This window comes from Kogia breviceps, chromosome 16, assembly GCF_026419965.1.
Source record: "Kogia breviceps isolate mKogBre1 chromosome 16, mKogBre1 haplotype 1, whole genome shotgun sequence".
Taxonomy (NCBI): domain Eukaryota; kingdom Metazoa; phylum Chordata; class Mammalia; order Artiodactyla; family Physeteridae; genus Kogia; species Kogia breviceps.
In genome coordinates, this window is record NC_081325.1 from 52007494 (window position 1) to 52030992 (window position 23499).

The following is a 23499-nucleotide window of genomic DNA, read 5'->3' on the forward strand; positions in this document are numbered from 1 at the left end:
TAATGCCAGGTTACCGGTCCCATCTTGCAATGACTCGTGATGAACATTACTGCTGGTTGTTGAGGAACGAGTTGGCTTTGGTTTAGAAGCCAGATTCTGCTTGTTGCCCCTTTGGCAGGTTACATCCTCTCCCTGAGCTTCAGTCAGGTGTCTTATCTGGGAGATGAAGGTAGTAGCTGCTGTGCAGAGTTTATGCGAGGATGAGATAATGCCTGTGAGGTATCCTGTTCAGAGCAGGTACTATGGCTATTGGCAATTGCCCCGGGCAGTAGGGCAATTAAAGACACAAAGGGCCCAGGTCAGAGACAGGGTAACACAAAGCTCTTTGAATGACTTAGCTATTTTGGAAATATTTAAACCACTTTTCCCATAAGCACTGTATTAGTTTGCTAGGGCTGCCAAAGCAAAGGACCACAGGCTGATTGACTTCAATAACAGAAATTTGTTGTCTCATAGGTCTGGAGGCTGGAAGCCTAAGATCAAGGTGTCATGAGTTTTGTTTTCTCCTGAGGCCTCTCTCCCCAGTTAGCAGATGTACACCTTCTTTCTCTCTGCATCCTCTCATGTCCTTTCCTCTATGTAGACATATCCCTGGTGTCTCTGTGTGTCCAAATTCCTCTTCTTATGAGGTCATGGGACAGATTGGATTAGACCTCACCCTAATGGCCTCATTTTAACTTAATCACTTCTTTAAAAGCCTCGCCTCCAACTATAGTCACATTCTGAGGTACTGGGGTGTTAGGAATTTTGAGAGGGACCTAATTCAGTACATAATAAGCACCTAGGGAGCATCTACTCTGTCCCACACACTGGAAATAGAGAAGGGACAGTCTTAAGTCTGGCTCACAGGACACTCGGTCTTTTGCGAGAGACAGATAAGCAGATAATTACAAAATGACTTTTCTCCATGGACCCTTCCCTGTGTTTCACGACTGAGTTTGCAATCTCTGCAAGTGTATCACCAGATATACACTCAGCATTCTGCCCACCTCAGAATCCCAGTTCAGTCAGCTACGAACCTTCCAGGTCTTTACCAGTTCAGGAAAAGATTTTATCAGAGCCCATTTAGAAACAGGAAGTAGGTTAGCCAAGAACCCAGAGAATCAAGGCCAGACTGAGGTGAAGAGAGCAAGTAGTTCAGGTTGAAGTTTGCATGCCTCTTTTCCTCCCATTTCTGCCAATGTTTTAGGGACCTCCAAATACAGTGAGACAGTGGCCACCCCACAATCCCTGAATGACCAGGGCCCAAATGCAAGGCTGTTCCATCGCCTCCCCACACCTGACCACACCTCATCTTTACGCTTAACGCTTTCCAAGGTGATAGAAGCATGAAGTTAAGAATTATTGAGCACTTACTCTGTGTTGGGCAATAATAAGACACTTTACATATGTCATCGAACTTGATCCTCAAAACAGTCCGAATTCACCACATTTTACAGATAAGGGAGCTGAACTGTAGCATCCCCAAGGTGACACAGTCAGTAAATAGCACACTTTACATGCAGGTCTTTCTAATTTCACTGAGACCTTCAGACTCTCAGCGGAGCGAACAGCAGCTGGTCTTAGGCTGGTTGTTATTCTTAGGTTGGGTCCCCTAGAAGCAGTGCCTGTGACGTATGAAGGGTATTCACTCAGAAGAAAGGAGAAAGGGAAGCAGGGAGGGGAGGAGGGGAAGGAGCTGAGCAACGATGCACCCACCCCCCCCCCCCGCTAGCCTAGCTTCTGCCATGGTGAGTGCTGAAGCACCAGTCACCTGCAGGACTGGCTCTACGTTCCAGGTCACTCAGTCGCTGGCTGCAGGTTTAGTGGATGAGGAGGGTGTGTAACTGGCAGCCCCACCAAGTAAGGGCAATTCCCCAGATGAGGTGCGGCCGTGAGCCTATAGTGCCAAGGACCAGGCTGGTAAAGTCACCAGCAGCTGCCACTTCTCACTGACTCTAGGAGCATTGATATTCTAAGTGAAGATCCTAGGGAACCCATGCCTTGATCCAGAGGGATGCATCTTTACCACTTCAAGTCCTATGGCAAGTTACTGTAGGAGACACTTTGGGACCAGAGGGTGGGAGATGGGGGCTTTAGAATCTCCACGTTATACCTATAAACTGCTGTCTGATGATACAGCTGTAAGTCTCAACAGCATGTATAGTTTAACAAAGTGATTTTTATGTACATTATTCATTTGATCATCACAACCTTATGAAGTAGATGGCAGGTTTCATTAGCCCATTTTACAGAGAGATTAAGTGGTTCAATCGCAGAACTTTGAGGTCATAAAGGTGGACCTAGGGCTTGCTTCTGACTTGAGATGGAGGCCCGTCCAACATTCCATACACTGTCTGGTGGGATGAAATCTGCAAAAAACATAATGCCCCACCTAGGGTGACCAGCCCAGTCCTGTTTGCCCAGGACTTTTCCAGTTTAAAAACGGAACGTTCCACATTCAGGGAAACTCAGGGCTGACTTATCCGTTAAGCAGAAAAGGCCACAGCTGGGACCCCTTTTAGGGGCCCACAGAAGGGTCCTAATTTTAATTCCTTTTAACAGCAGAAGAAAAAACGAATACTATAACAATAATGAATATGTATTAACAAAGCCAGCCTGGATTGTTATTCATCGTTATGCTAACACAGTCATAAAATATAATTTTTAATTTTGTATGTGTATGCATGTGTGTGCATGTGCTTGTGTGTGAAGGAAGAGGCCATCAAAAGCAAAAGTGCCTAAGACTCAGTGTCATAATGCAGCCCTGAACGCACCATCATCCCAGGCAAACTGGAAATGAGAATCACCTCAGTCCCTTAGCAGCTTGGCAGTAGCAGTTCGTCACAGCTGAGAATCTTAGGGCTTCCCAAGATCTGTGATTTCCATACGCTGGCTGCTTCCCTTCTAAGCACATATCAGTTGCCTGGGTTCACTTTGGCTTCCCCCAAAAAGGAGCTGATGAGCCCTTCTGCGTATTGTGCTGTAAACTCCATGTCTCCGTCTCCCTGTTGACCTGACCCGATACTCGGCTTACTTATCTTTTTTTGTCTCCAGCTCCTGGCTCAGTGTCAAACACTCAGTGCATATTTTTTCATTGAATAAATGAGTTAATTGATGGCCTGATTCAGCCAGCTGCTTATCCTATAACACAGAGGACACTAAATACTCCTGGCTTCAGTTTCCTCATCTGTAAAATAAATGCATTGGAATAGATGAACTCTCAGGTTCTTAGGGGTCGCTTTATATCATGTATTCATTATACCAGATTATGTGACCGTCAATGTCATTGAAAAATGTGTCTCGTTAGCAAAGAATGAGTCCCTTGTTGATTCTTTGTCGAGTCATTACTGTGTTTTTCCCCATCCCCATTTTTCTTTTAGATCCTTACTGGAAGGCAGCATGTCCAATTTTACCTTGAGAAAAACATCTCCCACAGGAAATGGTAATGTAGCTGATGTTTCCCTTACACAGAGAACTTAAAAATCTGGGAAAAACAACTCATGGGTCTTTTTTTTTTTCATGTAGCTATGAAATTCTTAGAAGCAGCCATCTAATTTAATTAACATGGCCAAAGTTAGGCTTAAGAAAAAAGTAAGAGTGCTGTAGATTTTACTCATCTAATTTTTTTTTTTTTTTTTTTGCGGTACACGGGCCTCTCACCGTTGTGGCCTCTCCCGTTGCGGAGCGCAGGCTCCGGACGCGCAGGCTCAGCGGCCATGGCTTACGGGCCCAGCCGCTCCGCGGCATGTGGGATCTTCCCAGACCGGGGCACGAACCCGTGTCCCCTGCATCGGCAGGCGGACTCTCAACCACTGCGCCACCAGGGAAGCCCCATTACTCATCTAATTTCAATTCAAAGATTTCTTTTAAAAATCAAGTGTGTGTGACCTTCTCTGCTTTCGGCTCCCGTGAGATCAAAGAATTAAGTTATTTATAATCAGAAGCACCAGGACTTACTATTGTTCACTAGGTACTTCTAAAACAGTCTCGTGTGTCCTTCTGAGGTACGTTTTTTTTTGAGCAAAATGGCCAACCCACTAAACCCAGTATTGGTTTTTCCCAGGCCTGTGGTTCTACACTCCCAGGTGTGGGGCAGGGCTTCATGGTGTGCACAAGCAATTTCAGTTGGCACCTGAGCAGTTTTATAAGTTATCATTCATGATGGGGTGTGGGATTTGTTCTTTCTTGCCGGTGCATCCTACTTTGAAACCGTACTGGATTTGCCAGCCTAGAAGATTGATGCTGGCCAATCAGATGCTCCTCTCAAGATTTCCAAGTTAATAAACACACACTCAGCTCCATGCAACTACATCTCTTGATGTTTCACTTTTCTGTTGATAGATATGAAGGGTACCACTCAGGAGACTGCACTGAAGCAACAGGGTTTTCACGAGGTGAACAAAAGAAGGACTTTCTTACAGGATAAGAGCTGGATAAAGGAACGTCCGGAAGAAGAAAAGTAAGCGCGTGGGTGGGTGGGTGAGTAGAAAGAGCCGTTCTCCATTTGGGAAACTAATGGCCATGTGGAAATTGGATACTTTCCTTCTAAAACACTTTGTCGCTTGGCCTCATGTTTGGTAAGATTCAGTAACCATAAATCCGTTACATCAGATTTTTAAGAATATCTCTACCATTTTTAATATTCACATACCTAAAAGAATATGAGTTATTAGTGAGAAAAAAGTAGGATATTGCTGTTATAAATAGCATAGACATTGGTGCCTACTTGATAATCTGAAAAAAAGACTTTCCAGTTTCCAAAAAGGTAATATTTAATCCATGGTAATGAGATTACCATGCCTGATGTCAGTTGAAACAAACACAAGTATGATTCCAAGTTTACAAATTTAATAATAATTTATCTAAAATGTCCTTATGTACAAGTAAAACCGATCAATTCTCAACTCATTTTAGTCCCCACTGGTCGTATACCTCTAGGTATGGAAAGGTGGTAAATGCAGTATCACTTTGTAAGAGAAAACACTTAACCATCAAGAAAGTATTGTCTGCTTTAAGCATTATTTCTATTAGTTTTATGTTTAAAGATCTGAAGACTATTACCCTAAGCATATCACCTCATTGCCAACATAGATTTATAATAGGCATTTGTCCAGCCCATATATATTTATTATAAATTGTGTATATATATGTATATACACACATACACATATGCATATGTCTTTGATTCCCTCTTATGTGTCCGGCTAGATACTAGGTACTTTACGTATAAAGCATCACTAAATCTCATAACAATCACATGAGGTAGGTATTACATCCTCATTTTTACAGAGGAGGAATCTGAGGCTCAGAGAAGTTAGGTAACTTGTTCAAGAGCACACAGCTATTAAGAGGTAGAGCTGAAAGTAACATGACCCATTATCTTCCCATTATACCAATGGTTCTCAGTCAGGGACAATTTTGTTCCCAGGGGATGTTTGGCAAGGTTAGGAGACATTTTTAAATGTCAAAATTGGTGGGGGGTGGGGTACTCCTGACATCTAGTCAGTAGAAACCAGGAATGCCGCTAAACAACCTACAAGGCAGAGAACATTCCTCACAATGAAAAATTATCAAACCCATAATGTCAACAGCACTGAAGTTGGGAATCCCTGCATTACAGGATACTTTCTCTAAGCTTTTTACTAAACTGTCCATACATGGTTGTTGGAGGAGTGTACTTGTAACTGTTAAACAAAAATGTCTATTAAATTCTGTTATTAAATCTAATTATTTTAAGGAACTATAGGGTTATTTGGAGACTCACACTAAGTTTTGGAGTTAGCATTCTTAGAAAACAATCATTTCCTTCTATAAAGCAACATTTACTGCTTCTGTTGGAAGCTAATATGGCATTTTTATTTTTCCATGTTGGTAGAATGATATCAAAAGTAGATCACAAATTTTGGGTTCCACAGATGTGGAGTGATAGAGATGGCTAAGACAATTTATAGTCAGTAGAAGTGATGGTTTTATACCAGACATGCTTCCTTAAAAAGGCCCGGGGAAGCCAGCTTGGCTGGCATGACAGCTGCTGAGTGAAGGGGAAATTGGCTCTGATGCTTTCCCCACGCCCACTGGCCCAGTAGTAGGCTACGTGCTATGTATTTTTCTTCAGGCAAAAACGCGTCTGGTGTCTGCTACTCCCCCACAAGTTTAGGGAGGGGATCCCAGGGAGATGGAGAAGTTCTCTTGGCATCTTCGAGGGTATATATTCGCTGGAATTGTTTCAGTTTCACTGTTCATCTTTCTTTAATTATCTACTGCAGTTCTTTTATAGCTTTATTGTAAGTGGTTCCAGAGTTTTGAGTAATCAGAACCAGGAGAAATGTGATATTTCAGGTTTGGTTGGGTTGACATGAAAAGGTTCTGATACTTACTCTCTGCTTTGGCTCAAGGCCAAAGTCTCTACTACATGTTTTGACATTTCCTAAAAATGCCTGCACTTTCAGGTCCACTATACAAAGTAAGGAAGACATAGCTTTGGGATCTTATGTATGAAGTTCTATTGCAGGGTTGACCAGTAGGAAAAGGAAAAGTTTGGAATAAAAAGATCACCCTTGTCACTTGCTAACTTTTTAGCCTTAGGAAAGCCACAGAATCCGTGATCAATTTTCTCATCTGTGAACTGGATATAAGTGTATCCCCTGCCTAATTTATAGGGTTATTTTAAGGACCAAACAGAGCAAACTATATAATCTCATGGTTCAAAAATAGGCTAAATCTGTGAAAAATCCACCTTCTTAACCACAAATATTGGTATCTATTTTTCTACATTTTGTCAAGGGAAACTGTCAAGACCAACAAGTGGAAAAATTTCAGATATAATGGGCTTAATTAAATTTAGTAACTTTATTGGAGTCTAATTGCTTTGCAATGGTGTGTTACTTTCTGCTGTATCACAAAGTGAATCAGCTATAAGTATACATATATCCCCATATCCCATCCCTCTTGCATCTCCCTCCCATCCTCCCTATCCCACCCCTCTAGGTGGTCACAAAGCACCGCACTAATCTCCCTGTGCTGTGCGGCTGCTTCCCACTAGCTATTTTGCATTTGGTAGTGTATATATGTCAGTGCCACTCTCTCACTTCGTCCCAGCTTACCCTTCCCCATCCCCATGTCCTCAAGTCCATTCTCTAGTAGCTGTACATCTGTATTCCTGTCCTGTCCATAGGTTCTTCATGACCTTTTTTTTTTTTTTTTAGATTCCATATGTATGTGTTAGCAAATGGTATTTGTTTTTCTCTTTCTGATTTACTGCACTCTGTATGACTGACTCTAGGTCCATCCACCTCACTACGAATAACTCAATTTTGTTTCCTTTTATGGCTACGTAATATTCCATTGTATATTTGTGCCACATCTTCTTTATCCATTCATCTGTCGATGGACACTTAGGTTGATTCCATGTCCTTGCTATTGTAAATAGAGCTGCAGTGAACATTGTGGTACATGACTCTTTTTGAATTATGGTTTTCTCAGGGTATACGCCCAGTAATGGGATTGCTGGGTCATATGGTAGTTCTATTTTTAGTTTTTTAAGGAACCTCCATACTGTTTTCCAGAGTGGCTGTATCAATTTACATTCCCACCAAACAGTGCATGAGGGGTCCCTTTTCTGCTCACCCTCTCCAACATTTATTCTTTGTAGATTTTGTGATGATGCTCATTCTGACCAGTTTGAGGTGATAACACATTGTAGTTTTGATTTGCATTTCTCTAATGATTAGTGACGTTGAGCATCCTTTTATGTGTTTGTTAGCAATCTGTATATCTTCTCTGGAGAAATGTCTGTTTAGGTCTTCTGTCCATTTTTGGATTAGGGTTTTTGCTTTTTTGATATTGAGCTGCTTGTATATTTTGGAGATTAATCCTTTGTCAGTTGCTTTGTTTGCAAATATTTTCTCCCATTCTGAAGATTGTCTTTTGGTCTTGTTTATGGTATCCTTTGCTGTGCAAAAGCTTCTAAGTTTCATTAGGTCCCATTTGTTTATTTTTGTTTTTATTTCCCTCTCTCTGGGAGGTGGTTCAAAAAGGATCTTGCTGTGATTTATGTCATAGAGTATTCTGCTTATGTTTTCCTCTGAGAATTTGGCCTTACATTTACGTCTTTAATCCATTTTTGTGTATGGTGTTAGGGAGTGTTCTAATTTCATTCTTTTACGTGTAGCTGTCCAGTTTTCCCAGCACCACTTATTGAAGAGGCTGTCTTTTCTCCATTGTATACTCTTGCCTCCTTTATCTAAAATAAGGTGACCATATGTGCATGGGTTTATCTCTAGGTTTTCTATCCTGTTCCATTGATCTATATTTCTGTTTTTGTGCCAGTACCATACTGTCTTGACTACTGTAGCTTTGCAGTATAGTCTGAGGTCAGGGAGCTTGATTCCTCCAGCTCCGTTTTTCTTTCTCAAATTGCTTTGACTATTTGTGGTCTTTTGTGTTTCCATATAAATTGTGAAATTTTTTGTTCTAGTTCTGTGAAAAATGCCAGTGGTAGTTTGATAGGGATTGCATTGATTCTGTAGACTGCTTTGGGTTGTATAATCATTTTCACAATGTTGGTTCTTCCAGTCCAGGAACATGGTATATCTCTCCATATGTTTGTATCCTCTTTAATTTCTTTCATCAGTGTCTTATAGTTTTCTGCATACAGGTCTTTTGTCACCTTAGGTAGGTTTATTCCTAGGTATTTTATTCTTTTTGTTGAGAGGGTAAATGGTATTGTTTCCTTAATTTCTCTTTCAGATTTTTCATCATTAGTGTAAAGGAATGCAAAAGATTTGTTTGCATTAATTTCTTGTCCTGCTACTTTAGCAAATTCATTGATTAGCTCTAGTAGTTTTCTGGTAGCATCTTTAAGATTCTCTATGTATAGTATCATGTCATCTGCAAACAGTGACTGCTTTACTTCTTCTTTTCCAATTTGGATTCCTTTTCTTTCTTTTTCTTCTTTGATTGCTGTGGCTAAAACTTCCAAAACTATGTTGAATAATAGTGGTGAGAGTGGGCAGCCTTGTCTTGTCCCTGATCTTAGTGGAAATGGTTTCAGTTTTTCACCACTGAGAATCATGTTTGCTGTGGTTTTGTCATATATGGCCTTTATTATGTTTAGGTAAGTTCCCTCTATGCCTACTTCCTGGATGGCTTTTATTGTAATAGGGTGTTGAATTTTGTCAAAAGCTTTTTCTGCCTCTATTGAGATTATCATATGGTTTTTATCCTTTAATTTGTTAATATTGTTTATCACATTGATTGATTTGCATATATTGAAGAATCCTTGCATTCCTGGGATAAACCCAACTTGATCATGGTGTATGATCCTTTTAATGTGCTGTTGCATTCTGTTTGCTAGTATTTTGTTGAGGAGTTTTGCATCTATGTTCATCAGTGATATTGGCCTGTAGTTTTCTTTTTCTTGTGACATCTTTGTCTGGTCTTGGTATCAGGGTGATGGTGTCCTCATAGAATGAGTTTGTGAGTGTTCCTCCCTCTGCTATATTTTGGAAGAGTTTGAGAAGGATAGGTGTTAGCTCTTCTGTAAATGTTTGATAGAATTCACCTGTGAAGCCATCTGGTCCTGGGCTTTTTTTTTTTTTTGGCAGATTTTTAATCACAGTTTCAATATCAGTTCTTGTGATTGGTCTGTTTATATATTCTATTTCTTCCTGGTTCAGTCTTGGAAGGTTGTCCTTTTCTAAAAATTTGTCCATTTCTTCCAGGTTGTCCTTATTATTGGCATATATTTGCTTGTAGTAATCTCTCATGACCCTTTGTATTTCTGCAGTTCTGTATTTCTGTCAGTTTTTCTTGTTTTTCATTTCTAATTCTGTTGATTTGAATCTTCTCCCTTTTTTTTGTGATGAGTCTGGTTAATGGCTTATCAATTTTGTTTATCTTCTCAAAGAACCAGCTTTTAGTTTTATTGATCTTTGCTATTGTTTTCTTCATTTCTTTTTCATTTATTTCTGATCTGCTCTGTATAATTTCTTTCCTTCTGCTAACTTTGGGTTTGTTTTGTTCTTCTTTCTCTAATTGTTTTAGGTGTAAGTTTAGGTTGTTTATTTGAGATGTTTCTTGTTTTTTGAGGTAGGAGTGTATTGCGATAAACATCCCTCTTACAACTCCTTTTGCTTCATTCCATAGATTTTGGTTCGTTGTGTTTTTGTTGTCATTTGTTTCAAGGTATTTTTTGCTTTCCTATTTGATTTCTTCAGTGATCTCTTGGTTATTTAGTAGTGTAGTGTTTAGCCTCCATGTGTTTGTATTTTTTACAGTTTTTTTCCTGTAAGTGATAGCTAGTCTTATAGCATTGTGGTCAGAACTGATTCTTGATAGGATTTCAGTTTTCTTAAATTTACCAAGGCTTGATTTGTGACCCAAGATATGATCTATCCTGGAGAATGATCCATGAGCACTTGAGAAGAAAGTGTATTCTGTTGTTTTAGGATGTAATATCCTAAAAATACCAATTAAGTCCATCTTGTCTAATGTGTTATTTAAAGCTTGTGTTTTCTTATTTATTTTCATTTTGGATGATCTGTCATTGGTGAAAGTGAGGTGTTAAAGTCCCCTAGTATGATTGTGTTGCTGTCGATTTCCCCTTTTATGGCTGTTAGCATTTGCGTTATGTATTGAGGTGTCCCTATGTTGGGTACATAAGTATTTACAATTGTTATATCTTCCTCTTGGATGGATCCCTTGATCGTTATGTAGTGTCCTTCTTTGTCTCTTGTAATAGATTTTATTTTAAAGTCTATTTTGCCTCCTGTGAGGGTTGCTACTCCAGCTTTCTTTTGATTTCCATTTGCATGGAATGCCTTTTTCCATCCCCTCACTTTCAGTCTGTATGTATCCCTAGGTCTGAAGTGGGTCCCTTGTAGACAGCATATATACTGGTCTTGTTTTTGTATCCATTCAGCCAGTCTATGTCTTTTGGTTGGAGCATTTTATTTATTTACATTTAAGGTAATTATCAATATGTATGTTTCTATTACCATTTTCATAATTGTTTTGGGTTTCTTATTGTAGGCCTTTTCCTTCTCTTGTGTTTCATGCCTAGAGAAGTTCCTTTAGTGTTTGTTTTAAAGCTGGTTTGGTGGTGCTGAATTCTCTTAGCTTTTGCTTGTCTGTGAAGATTTTAATTTCTCCATGGAATCTGAATGAGTTCCTGCTGGGTAGAGTAATCTTGGCTGTAGGTTTATCCCTTTCATCACTTTAAATATATCCTGCCACACCCTTCTGGGTTGCAGAGTTTCTGCTGAAAGATCAGCAGTTAACCTTATAGGGATTCCCTTGTATGTTATTTGTTGCTTTACCCTTTCTGCCTTTAATATTTTTTCTTTGTATTTAATTTTTGATAGTTTGATTAATATGTGTCTTGGTGGCTTTCTCCTAGGATTTATCCTGTATGGGACTCTCTGCACTTCCTGGACTTGATTAACTATTTCCTTTCCCATATTAGGGAAGTTTTCAACTATAATCTCTTCAAATATTTTCTCAGTCCCTTTCTTTTTCTCTTCCTCTTCTGGGACCCCTATAATTCAAATGTTGGTGCATTTAATGTTGTCCCAGAGGTATCTGACACTGTCCTCAATTCTTTTCATTCTTATTTTTTTATTCTGCTCTGCAGTAGTTATTTCTACTATTGTTATCTTCCAGGTCACTTATCCATTCTTCTGCCTCATTTATTATGCTATTGATTCCTTCTAGAGAATTTTAAATTTCATGTATTGTGTTTGTCATTTTTTGTTTGCTCTTTAGTTCTTCTAGTTCCTTGTTAAGCATTTGTTGTATTTTGTCCATTCTATTTCCAAGATTTTGGATCATCTTTACTATCATTACTCTGAATTCTTTTTCAGGTAGACTGTCTATGTCCTCTTCATTTGTTTGGTCTCAATGGGTTTTTACCTTTCTCCTTCATCTGCTGTGTGCTTCTCTGTCTTCTCATTTTGCTTAACTTACTGTGTTTGGGGTCTCCTTTTCACAGGCTGCAGGTTCGTAGTTCCTGTTGTTTTTGGTGTCTGCCCCCAGTGGGTAAGTTTGGTTCAATGTGTTGTATAGGCTTCGTGGTGCAGGGGATGGGTGCCTGTATTCTGATGGATGAGGCTGGATCTTTTCTTTCTGGTGGACAGGACCACATCTGGTGGTATGTTTTGCGGTGTCTGTGAACTTATTATGATTTAGGCAGCCTCTCTGCTAATAGGTGGGGCTGTGTTCCTGTCTTGCTAGTTGTTTGGCATGGGGTGTCCAGCACTGGAGCTTGGTGGTCGTTGAGTGGAGCTGAGTGTTAGCGTTGAGATGGAGATCTCTGGGAGAACTCTCGCCAATTGATATTATGAGGGGCTGGGAGGTCTCTGGTGTACCAGTGTCCTGATGTCAGCTCTCCCACTTCAGAGGCTCAGGCCTGACACCTGACCAGAACATCCGGACCCTGCTAGTGTTGGTCTGCTGCAGACGTGGGGGGCAGCTGTGGCTCACCATGGGGACAAGGACAGTGACAACAGAAGGTCTGGGAAGCAGTCTTTGTCATGAGCCCTCCTAGAGTCCTCCAATAGCCCCACCAAAGATCCTGTAGTCTGGGCTTAATTAAATTTAAAACATGTTTGAAAAAACGTTTGCCTTCCTGCAGAAAAGGACTTTTCTAATTTATGCAAAGTAGATGGCCACATGTTCCCACACTGCTGAAGAAAACCCAAAACCAAAAAGCCAAATAACAAGCACTCATGCCATTGTTGAATCACATGGAAATCTCATGCGGTAAATTGGAATAATGATTGTTTGTACTGACAAACTTTTTTCTTTTCACCATGCTCTTTCAAGTGGTGACTGGTTAAAATAAATGCATAGTTGTGTTTTTACGCCCAAAGTAAAATGAATTAACCTTGCCAAACATTGTGAGCTCTTTCATGCCTGCCTTATTTAATGCTTACTAAATACTGTGATAACTTCTCATGTGACTTGATTTTGTTCTTTCTCTGCAGAGATGAAAATTATGGTAGGGTGGTACTCCATAGACGTAACTCCCATGATACCTCAGACAGGTGGGTGTTTCAGATGAGTTACTCATTAGCAGAAAGACAGTCATTTTTGAGAGTAGACTTGTTCAAGACAGACAATATTTGTGGCTAGCCTCAGGCTTTCCCTGACATTCTGGGTACATGAAGGAGAATCTGTGATATCATCAGGGGTATTTACAGGGCCAACTGTGCTTTTCCAGCTTTATGCTTCCAGAATACAGCTTGGAGGTGTAGAATAATCAATCCAGTGCCTACCCTACCAAGGTGGCCCTCCTTACAAGAAAGGGAAGGGGCTCCCACAGAAACATAGGCTATTTCTGAGCCTTAGAGAAAGGAACCCTAAAAGCAAAACAACAGCTAAGTTCACTTGCTTTATGGGACAGTACATTTCTTTTCAAAAACTAGGCTTGTGGAAAACCACTAAATGATACTCAATGGCAAATATACTGACAAATGCATATTAGTAGGAAAATTCAAACAAAACTCACAAGCACAATGATGTAAATAATCTAATATCGATGAAATAAATAGATAATATTCTTACTAAAGTACATTTACAGTCACACACATACAAACAACCACACCCATCAGAAGCACTTAACTATTTATAAGACACAAGTTTTATCTGGTCCAGTAGCCAGTGTCTTCCACCAAGACATACTTAGTGATTGTCTTTCATGGTGGGGACTTTAAAAAGTTAAGTAGACACTTTGAATATGTCTATTTTGGAATTTTTATCTGTGAATTTTTGTGAACCATTTAAAAATTGTTCATAATTTTGATGTGTTCTCAGGGTCCTGAGTTTACCCCCTCTACACAAAGTATCTGATTGGTTTTGGGGTTTCCAGCCTTAGCTCATCCAATTGACTCTTCTGTGATTTGGCAGGCTTTCTCCATGCCCTCTCCTTGGTCTTCATGATTTTGAAGCTTACATCCTTGTTCTCTGTTGGCCCTCAACTCACCAAAGGGAACCTAATCATCTGAATCCAGGCACCAGTGAAAAATGCCCCCGCCATTTTGCCTTTCTCCGCAACTATTAAAGAACAAACATACTTGCTGTGAAGTGTGACCAGGCAAACTAAGCTTCCTGCTCTTAGTGTGTTTCAGAATAACGGGACCTTAATGCCGTCTATGCTTACTTTATATTTTAAACTCTATTGGTTACCTGAACCCTTCCTGTTACTGGACAGCATTTTGGCTAAAGCACATCGAGCTTTTATCCTAAGTAACAAAATTCTGCAAGCCTGAGACATTTCCCCTTTGACCCCTTGACTTGCGTCTCAAACGACATCTTCTTAAAAGGTAGTGTAGGTTATTTTTCTCCTTGCATTTTCTCAAATGGATGCCCATGTGACACTTTTCTACCCTTTTGCAGAGGCTGTGTCCACTTTGATGTTCACCCAATACCACGTTGGAGCACCTACTGTGTGCTGACATTGTGCCAGGTGCTGGGAACACAAAGATGCATAAGACACCAGCCTTGACCTTAAGGAACTCTCACATTTCATGGAAAAAGATGAATACATAAGCACAAATACTCAAATTTACCATGGAAAGTGCCTGTGGAAGTGTGTGCCAGTGCTATGGGAAGGCATAGAGGGAATGGCTACCTTTGCCTGAATGAGTGGGAGACCTCACTGAGGAAGTGGTTGTTAAGAGACGCTTCCAGCAGAAGCAGTAATATGTCTAGGAGTTCCACACGAGCAGAGACCGAAAATAAAGGAAAAGGAAAAGAAATAATAGTCTCATCACCCTAGAAAACAAGCTTCATAGTGTGCACAAACTAGGACATTTTACTGTCCTTCCTCTGCCCGATCATTAAAACATGTCACATGAAGCAGAAGGCAAAAATAGTGCCTGTGGAGATGCCCTGTGTGAGCCAGTCACTATTCTCAAGTCTGGGGACAAGACAGAATCCCTGCTTTCATAGAACTTGCTTCCTAGTTGAAGGTGGAGGAGGGAGAGCCTGGAAATAAACAAACACAATATAATATGTCATGTGATGATAAGTGCCTGGAAGCATAAAGCCGCTAATGAGACATAAAACAATAGCATCTGCAAAAGGGGCTGTTTTCTGAAGGGGGTCAGATGGCCCTGCAGCACCTGTCTGCACTCATGTATTACACGTGCTGGTGAACCACACTATGATTGCACTCTGAGTTGCTTTTAAAATGCGAGGAATTGCATTAGGCTTTTTTTTAACCTTACTCTTGCTTTAACCGACACTATTCCTTCTACCTCTGTTTGTTCATGTCTATTTATCCTCCAAGATCCAGCTCGACTTGCACCTCATCCAGAAAGCCTTCTGTGATCCCCACCTCTACAAATAAGCTTTCTCAGTTTCAAACTTCCTTGCACTTGACCTGAACCTTTTCTACAACACTGACCACTTGTTGCACTTGGACGTGTCTGATTTGTCCCTCTAGCTCTGTGTAGGGGTTCCTCCACACACAGCTATCAGCACAGTATATCGTTTACCTCCACATATTTGCTTAATAAAGATATACTACATCAAGTTAAAAATTACATGTTAAATAGTATACTGTTTTAGTATTTTTTCTGATTCAATATGTTTGATCCGTCAGCTTCAAGTCATGCTTTGAAATGCAAACTGTAAATCATGGTATAATTCTCCAAAGAGCTTGCTTTCCCTGTATCACAGGGTTATATAAAGCATTAAACAGGCCTTTTTTTTTTTTTTTTTTTTTTTTTGTTGCTGATTGATCAGTCTGATCAAGATATCTCCACTGCTTTGATGATCATCGTTCTTACTATTGGGCCTTCTATCTTCTTTTCCCTTATTTTCTTGTCTTCTCCCCACTCCCTTTTTTTTTCTTGTCTGTCTGCCTTAACTCTCTGCCTCTGTCTCTCCTCTCCCCTCTTCTCCCGGTCTCCCCTCTCTTCTCCTATCCTTCCCATCCATCCTTTTTCTATTCCCCCACTGTCTTCTTTTCATTTCTTTCCAGTGTCTCCTGTTTCTCTCTTTTCCTTTATTTCTTCTCTCTCCCTCTTTTCTGCCAGCAAGATCTCTTCTCTCAACCCTGTCCACGGTGCTGAATTTATAACAAAGCAACTCATACGTAGCTGTTGTGCTGGCTTATGGCTCTGCTGAAACTGCAAACAAAATATAGCTAATTATAAGGGACTGAGTTCCTATTACGTAAAAATCAACAACATTGAAAACGCTACATATTGGTTATTAACCATTTTGCATGTTGTGTTGCTTGTTTTACATATCCTTATCACCAATTTGAATGTGTTACATTGTAATTAGAATAATTGGACCTAGAGAAGAATTCTTTTGTTAGCATGGGGAATTGGGTTTGCTATATTTTATCCTATCCAAGTCAAAGCCTGGGAAGATTTCGGTACGCCAAATCTGTAACATGTACATCTCCTACCCGAATAGGACAAAATTTTACCAACTCCATGATAAGTTTTATAACTATTTTTTGTAATTTATTTGATCTTTCTATAATTATTTTTTGCTACAGGAAAACAAACGAGAGGGATGAGGTAAAAACCACAGTCAGTTGGTGCAGCTCTGACGACACTTTGGACAGGTAAGGTGTTTTGAACCACACAAGTGGAATGCGTAACATATGTTAAATCCCGTTTCTTATAAAGCATGAGACATTTAAATGTTTACCAAAGTAAGTTTTGAACCATGATATTTTATCTCCAGGGACAGAAGGACTATAAAGATTGAATTATCTTCTTCTTCAAAACTCACAAAATCTTGACTTGATATGCCATTTTCCTAAAATCTTACTAGTAGTAGATCAATAGGAAAAATTCTGAAGAAACTGGTTTGAATATAGGTGGGGTGGGCACTGCATGTGGTCTGTTCGACTTTAAATGGAGAATATAGTTTTTTTGTGTGTGTGAGTAGCCAGTTCTTGTTCTAACTTTGGTCTTTCCATCCCAGAGGCAGAGAAACAGCAGTTTCAGTATAATTACCTTATGGAGAGACTGTGCATTTTAATAATACAGTAGTTTTGATCTGCTCTAGGATAAAGACATTAACTCTTTACTTTAGAAAATGAAACTACTCCTTCGGCAGTGGAGTCACCATATGGCTGTGGAATGAGTCATTGGCTGAGCCTGTTATTGGCTCAGTCTTAGACAGAGGGAAAAGAAGGGCTCATCCCTATATAGAAAACTGAGGAATATCTATTCAAGTTGAAGTGTAAATGCTACAAGTCACATTTCAACTTTATATTTGGTAGAGGTGCTTATTAGGCATAAGTAAAGAACAAAGTTAACATGTTATTTGGAATCTAGACATAGTGAATACCTGAGGCCATTTATAGTTGAAGCCACTCCCAGTAGCTAAAGATGTGCTGCTTTTGGAGACAAACATGCCACCCGCTACAATTGAAGCACATATGCTGAAACTTATAGCATCTAATAGATTCTATATTCACACCATGCCTGTGCCAATTAATACAGCAAATGCATGCACTTCTGCACTTTTCATAGCTTTTTAAAAAAAATAATTTAATTGATTTATTGAAATCCATCAAAATTAATAGTCTCTACTTTTTGAAAGATACTGTTAAGAGATAAAAATCAAACCAAAGACAAGGAGAAAATATTTGCAAATCATATATCTGATTTAAAAAACCCACACTTGTATCCAGAGTTTATAAAGAACTCTGCAAATAAGAGAGAAGCATTTCCAAATGGCAGAGTAAGGACCTCCAAAAATCCACTCCTCCAGAAAAGTATTAACACTGGAAAAAACTGTCAAAATCAACTTTTTCAGAACTCTGGAAATTAACCAAAGTCTTGAAACAATTTGCTAAGTGTTTATTCAAGAAAAAGAGTTGGCTGTCAGTAAGAACGGCAAGAATTGCCACATTTTAAAGCTTCCTATTCACCTACCAGCTCCATGGTAGCCTTGAAAACCAGCAGTCTTGGAACAACAGTAGCTTGTTCATAGCTTTTTAAGTCAATCTCCCGAATAGCAGACAATCAGCCCTGGTATCCCTAAGGAGGTGACTTCTCTTTTGTAATTAACAACCTTGACAAAAATCAATTTGTGAGAGGAGTCATAATACCTCTTCCCATTCACCTCGGCCTTGCAGGCTGTCCTATTACACTGATAATTGACAAGGGAAACCCTACTTCTAGGAATGTATTTGCAAGTGAGATAATTATGTCTCAAGAAAGGTAAATATGTAGGAGACCTAAGCCTTTGTAGGCTGTGTGTCATGAAAGCTTTTATCAGCCAGTCAAGATAGAGCCTTGGAACTTAAAGATACACTAGACCAGGCCTCACAGGCAAGCTAATTGAGTCATTCTCAGCCTCAGGGAGAAATTAGAATTACCTAGAGAGCGCTTTTTTTTTTTTTTTTGCGGTACGCGGGCCTTTCACTGCTGTGGGCCTTTCCCGTTATGGAGCAGAGGCTCCGGACGCGCAGGCTCAGCGGCCATGGCTCACAGGACCAGCCGCTCCGCGGCATGTGGGATCTTCCCGGACCGGGGCACGAACCCGTGTCCCCTGCATCGGCAGGCAGACTCTCAACCACTGCGCCACCAGGGAAGCCCACGTAGAGAGCTTTTTAACTCTTTTGATAACTTGGTCCCACCAGCGCTTATCCCCCAAATTCTAATTTAATTAGTCTGAGGTAGGACTCGGACATTTTTTAAAGCTTAGGAAGTGATTCTGATGTGCAGCCAATATTCAGACCCACCAACCTAGCCCAAACCTGCATTTTGTAAACTAGAAAATGAGGCCAGAGATTCCCTGCTTTATTTACAGAGAGGTTGAGCGGCCCATGTTTGGAAGAAGTATCCTGGTCAGCTCCTTCCGCAGGTAGTGTCTGTCTCCCAAGAGTGAGCTACATCTCTGTAAGTGTGGAAACAGATGTGGGGGAGAGAACACAGGAGTCGGCAAAGAAAGGCAAGTCCTCATAACAGGAGTCAGACTCCTATCATGTCATGCAGGCCACTCCAAGTGCAAGAGGTGAAATAATTTGGGTAGGTAGATGATCAAATGTATCAGGTGTGTGAGTATGTGTGCCATTTCAGTACTAACGCATATAATAAATGAGTAGGAGAAAAGTACTGACTTTACATTTGAAGAGCTCCCTTTAAAAATATACATCGGGCTTCCCTGGTGGCGCTGTGGTTGAGAGCCCGCCTGCCGATGCAGGGGACACGGGTTCATGCCCCGGTCTGGGAAGATCCCACGTGCCGCGAAGCGGCTGGGCCCGTGAGCCATGGCCGCTGAGCCTGCGCGTCCAGAGCCTGTGCTTCGCAACGGGAGAGGCCACAACAGTGAGAGGCCCGCGTACTGCAAAAAAAAAAAATAAATAAATAAATAAAAATAAATAAATAAAAATAAAAATATACATCTGTTGGTAAAAATATGAAGTGTTCTAAAGAAATATAAGTAAATAATTGTGTACATGCATACACTATGGCGCAAACCCTGAAGGTGGTTTCTTGACTAATTTGGAAAACCTAGGTTAAGGAGCCCTCTAGTGTTCGGTTATGGAAGTGTTACTTTTCCTTTGGTTGGTTGGATCCTGCTGCTAGTAATATTTGTTTAGGTGTTTCCTGTCTCTAAGACTGCCTCCTATTAATCTCATATCACAACTTGGCAGAAAATTAGTTTCTCAGAGAATTACAAAGTTAATCTCCCTAATTAATAACAAATTGATGAATGCATTGGAATGATGGTTTAGAGTTCTCTCCAATATTGTTTATACACTGATTCCCCTAGTGGAGTGCAAGAGATAGTGGAGGTGAAAAATAACAACTGAAGAAAGACATGTTGATCATGAGTGTTGGAACAATTACACTACAGAACCAGGTGTACAACATTGGGGCCTACTGGGAAGACTTTGGAGATAGACTGCTTCCTGGCTGTGTGGCCAAGAGAAAGCCACCCACCTTCTCTGAGACTCCATTTCTTCATCTATAAAGCGAAAATAATTATACCTACCTTGTAGGGATGTTCTGAAGAGTAGAGGAAATTATATAAGATGAGTGGCAAAGAGTAGTAGGTAGCTATTTTTATTATTACATGCAGTATTGCCCACATAGACCAACACAGTAGAATTTTGATTAACTTCATTTAATTGTAACCTCAGAACTCTCCTTTATTTAAACCTTGAAGGTGTTTGAAATTAACGCTCTGTTTTCTTTAGACAGATTGTCATTTTCCCTATACCAGAGTAGCAATTTCCCATGATTATTTTTATCTTATATGAGGATCTCACAGACAGCTATAAACGCTGAGTAGTTTCCACAGAACATTTAAAATTTAAGATTTAGGATTACCTGACATCTTATGGTATTCACAGTGGTTTACTGCAGAGCTCTTTAAATATAAACACATCAGAGGCTCAGTAGCAATTAGTACAGGGAATTTACTTATAGTCTTTGGCCTAATGGTCACCTGAGAGATCATCATGAGTTTTTAATACTTGGATTCATTCTGTACAAGTTAATACCTGTATTGTGAACAGGCTATCGAGAATATGGAGCTCTGGAGGAGTCCAACCTTTCCTCCTTTTTACATTCAAGAGTTATCAGTTTGTGGCATTACGTACCATAAACTATTTGGGGTTGACTCGTAGAATTTTAACGATTAGGGTTATTTACCCAATGTTTTAGTTACACATGTCAAAGTGACATCTAGGAATTGAAATCATTTTAAAGCTATGACAATTAAGCCATATTTTTCTATCATGATTTTTTTTTTTTAGAACAAGGCAAGGTTAGTGTCCTTCGTCCCAGGAACAGTTTATAAAGCCCTGTACTAAAGTGGATGATAAAAGTGAAAGTTTAGAGAACGTTATAGTAGACCCAGTGTTCTTCCTGGTGGGAAGGGACAGAATAGGGGTTGCAGTTGTGAGATCCCACCACTGGCATGCAGACTACAGGATTCCTAATTTGTCTTATGACCCAAAGGACAGACAAACACACCCTTTCCAGAACTACCCTCCTTGTGGAGACCTGAGTTTAGAGGGTTTAAAACCTCTGATGGTCCGCAGGGCCTATTAACAAAATGTGTTAGTCAGTGTAAACAAATTTGCCAGGATAGAGCAACTCTTGTAACAGGTTCCTTCTCCTACCTCCAAATCTTGGTCGGTTAGCCCAATAGAAGATTACTGCTCACTTTCCTCAGAATCCAAAGTGATTGGCTGGAAAGTTAGGGGACGACCCTGTTCCATGGAATGACTCAGGGACCCAGGTTCTTTCCTAGGTTTTAATGCTGCCATCTTCAACCCATGGGCATCAAAGCCATAGCAGAAGGGGAAGAAAGAGCATGGAGGATCACACAAGAGGTTTTATGATGGGTTTGGGAGTCATGAATAATTTTCTGCCCACATTCTTTAGTTTAGAATGCAATCATATGGTCCCAATTTAATTGTAACGAAGATTGGGAAATATGGTCTTCCTGTGTGCTCAGAAGGAAAATAAAGGGTTTGACAAGCATATAGCATTGTCTATGCCACAAAACATTTTTAAAAAATTGCTCAAGTCTGCCATTGATTCCTTTTAGCGACATAGGAAGTACTGTCATTGGCTAGATATATTATTAAACAATAATGAATATGAAATAGTTAATGAGTTAAATGCTCAGATGAGTCAGAAAGGCTAGTTGAAAAACATAAACTTCAAAAGTTGCAAACTATATCAAAATAGCCTTATAAATAGATTTTGTTGTAAGTAGCTTTTTTTGTAATTGCAAAATTTTCTAACATGTAACAACTGAAAAGCAATTGTTTTTACCAGAGAAAGTTTCTGTTGTGAAGTGATTATAGCATGAACAAGATCTGAAAGGAGTTTAATAATCTAAATATTCATCCAGACTTTTGTCTTACTTCTTTATAGCGGATCTCAGACAGAAATGATGCTGCTAAAACATATAAGGCCAATACCCTGGATAACTGACTAACCAATAGGTACCAGAATCTACTAACTTTGAGAAAGGCTCAAGTAATACAATATTTTTTTAAGCGTTACTTATTTACTTGATATTAAGTAGGATTCTTCAATCCTGCTTAATATCTTTCTGTAAATTCTCATCCTCTATTTTTTTTTTCCACACAAATAATTCTGGCATAAAAACTTTACTCCTGTTCATGGTTAAAGAAAAATAAAATCTTACTTCTGGCTTCAAAATCAAGAGAGTTCATTGCTTCAGGCCATCATTCTTACCACATTTATGTTTCTGTTTAAGTTATCCTGGTGGCAAGATTATGAAATACATGTAAATGTCAATTTTACATTCCTATTGTTAAAGAAAATTACTGAACCCAGGAAACAAAATCACGGGGCTTAAAAGATAATGAATTTTCTAAAGAAAAAAAATTTCTTTGGGAATCTAATACACAAAAGGTAAAAAAATCATGAGATCAACTTTTCAATTTTATTCAAATACTGATGCTTTCTTTCTCACAAATAATGTTATCTTTTAATAATAATAACTCAAACTTCATGGACAATTGCAAATTGATGCAAGAATTCATTCTTTGTTGCTGCTCAAACTTTGCCTTCTTTTTTTCTTACCAGAAACATGTCCACGTTTCGGTCACCAGAAGAGACAAAGATGTATGTACTTTTCTAACTGACATTACATTTTAAGAATAAAGTGTATTTCTCCCTATGTGTCCAAGAAAAATCAGGATATTCTGCCCTCAGACCAAAGTTTCATTGTAGTTCAGCCATGCCCCCACAGCTTTCGCAGAGTTGAATAGTAGAAATATTGAAATGCTCCACAAAATTTCAAGTGTTTTCTGTCTGGACTTTTACACAGAAGGACTTCTCCTCTAACCAAACACCAAAGCTTAAGTCATTCTTTATTTTCTTTTCTTTTTAAAAAATCTAGAACCTTTTAATTTTTTCCCTATTCCTATGGCAACTCTTTCGTCTTGCACATGTAGACAAAATACATTTTCCCTGTACTAACAGTGGTTATAAGCTACCAAACTAGGTAGATTTTTGAAAACTTAGTTGGTTTTTAAATTTGTACTTACAAATAAAGTAATTTTCACCCTGGACTGCACCTCCAGTAGTTGAAAAAGGTCTGAGTGACTTCCATTTTTTTTTGAGGGCCTGCATATATTAATAAATGCTAAATAAAGATTTTAAATGGTGTGATTTTTAAATGTTTTCTTAAAAAAACTAATGCTTTTAATGCAAAAACTTGCAATATGATTCTGTTAGTCACAACTTATACAGGATCAAAAAATATATGTAGGAATCCATAGAACATTGGAATTGAATGGTCTGGGTTTCAGACACACCATGTCGTATAACGAATGACTTCTTCATTCAATTCCTTTGGTTTTAATTATTTGGATGATAGCCTGGCAATTTGTAAAATGGTAAACTAAGGAAGAACTTTTTCTCTTGTTGCTCTTTCATGCTCAAGTAAAATATTTTGTGATGGATTCAGAGCAGGTGGGAATATGAGTAGATTATAAGACCTTTCAAAGGTGGGGTAGAGTGGAAAAGTTTCAGGAATGTGATCATT

General features: G+C 39.4%; 1 protein-coding gene across 1 annotated transcript in view; it reads left to right on the plus strand.

The window, feature by feature from the left end:
• The window catches only part of LOC131743168 (sciellin-like), a 266862-nt gene that overhangs the window by 192729 nt on the left and 50634 nt on the right, over positions 1-23499 (plus strand). Inside the window, exons 3-7 of the mRNA XM_067016443.1 lie at positions 3363-3424; positions 4324-4441; positions 12966-13025; positions 16496-16564; positions 22536-22574. Of these exons, the coding sequence (XP_066872544.1) occupies positions 3382-3424; positions 4324-4441; positions 12966-13025; positions 16496-16564; positions 22536-22574 (329 nt within the window). The 5' untranslated portion in view covers positions 3363-3381. The remainder of the gene's footprint in view (positions 1-3362; positions 3425-4323; positions 4442-12965; positions 13026-16495; positions 16565-22535; positions 22575-23499) is intronic.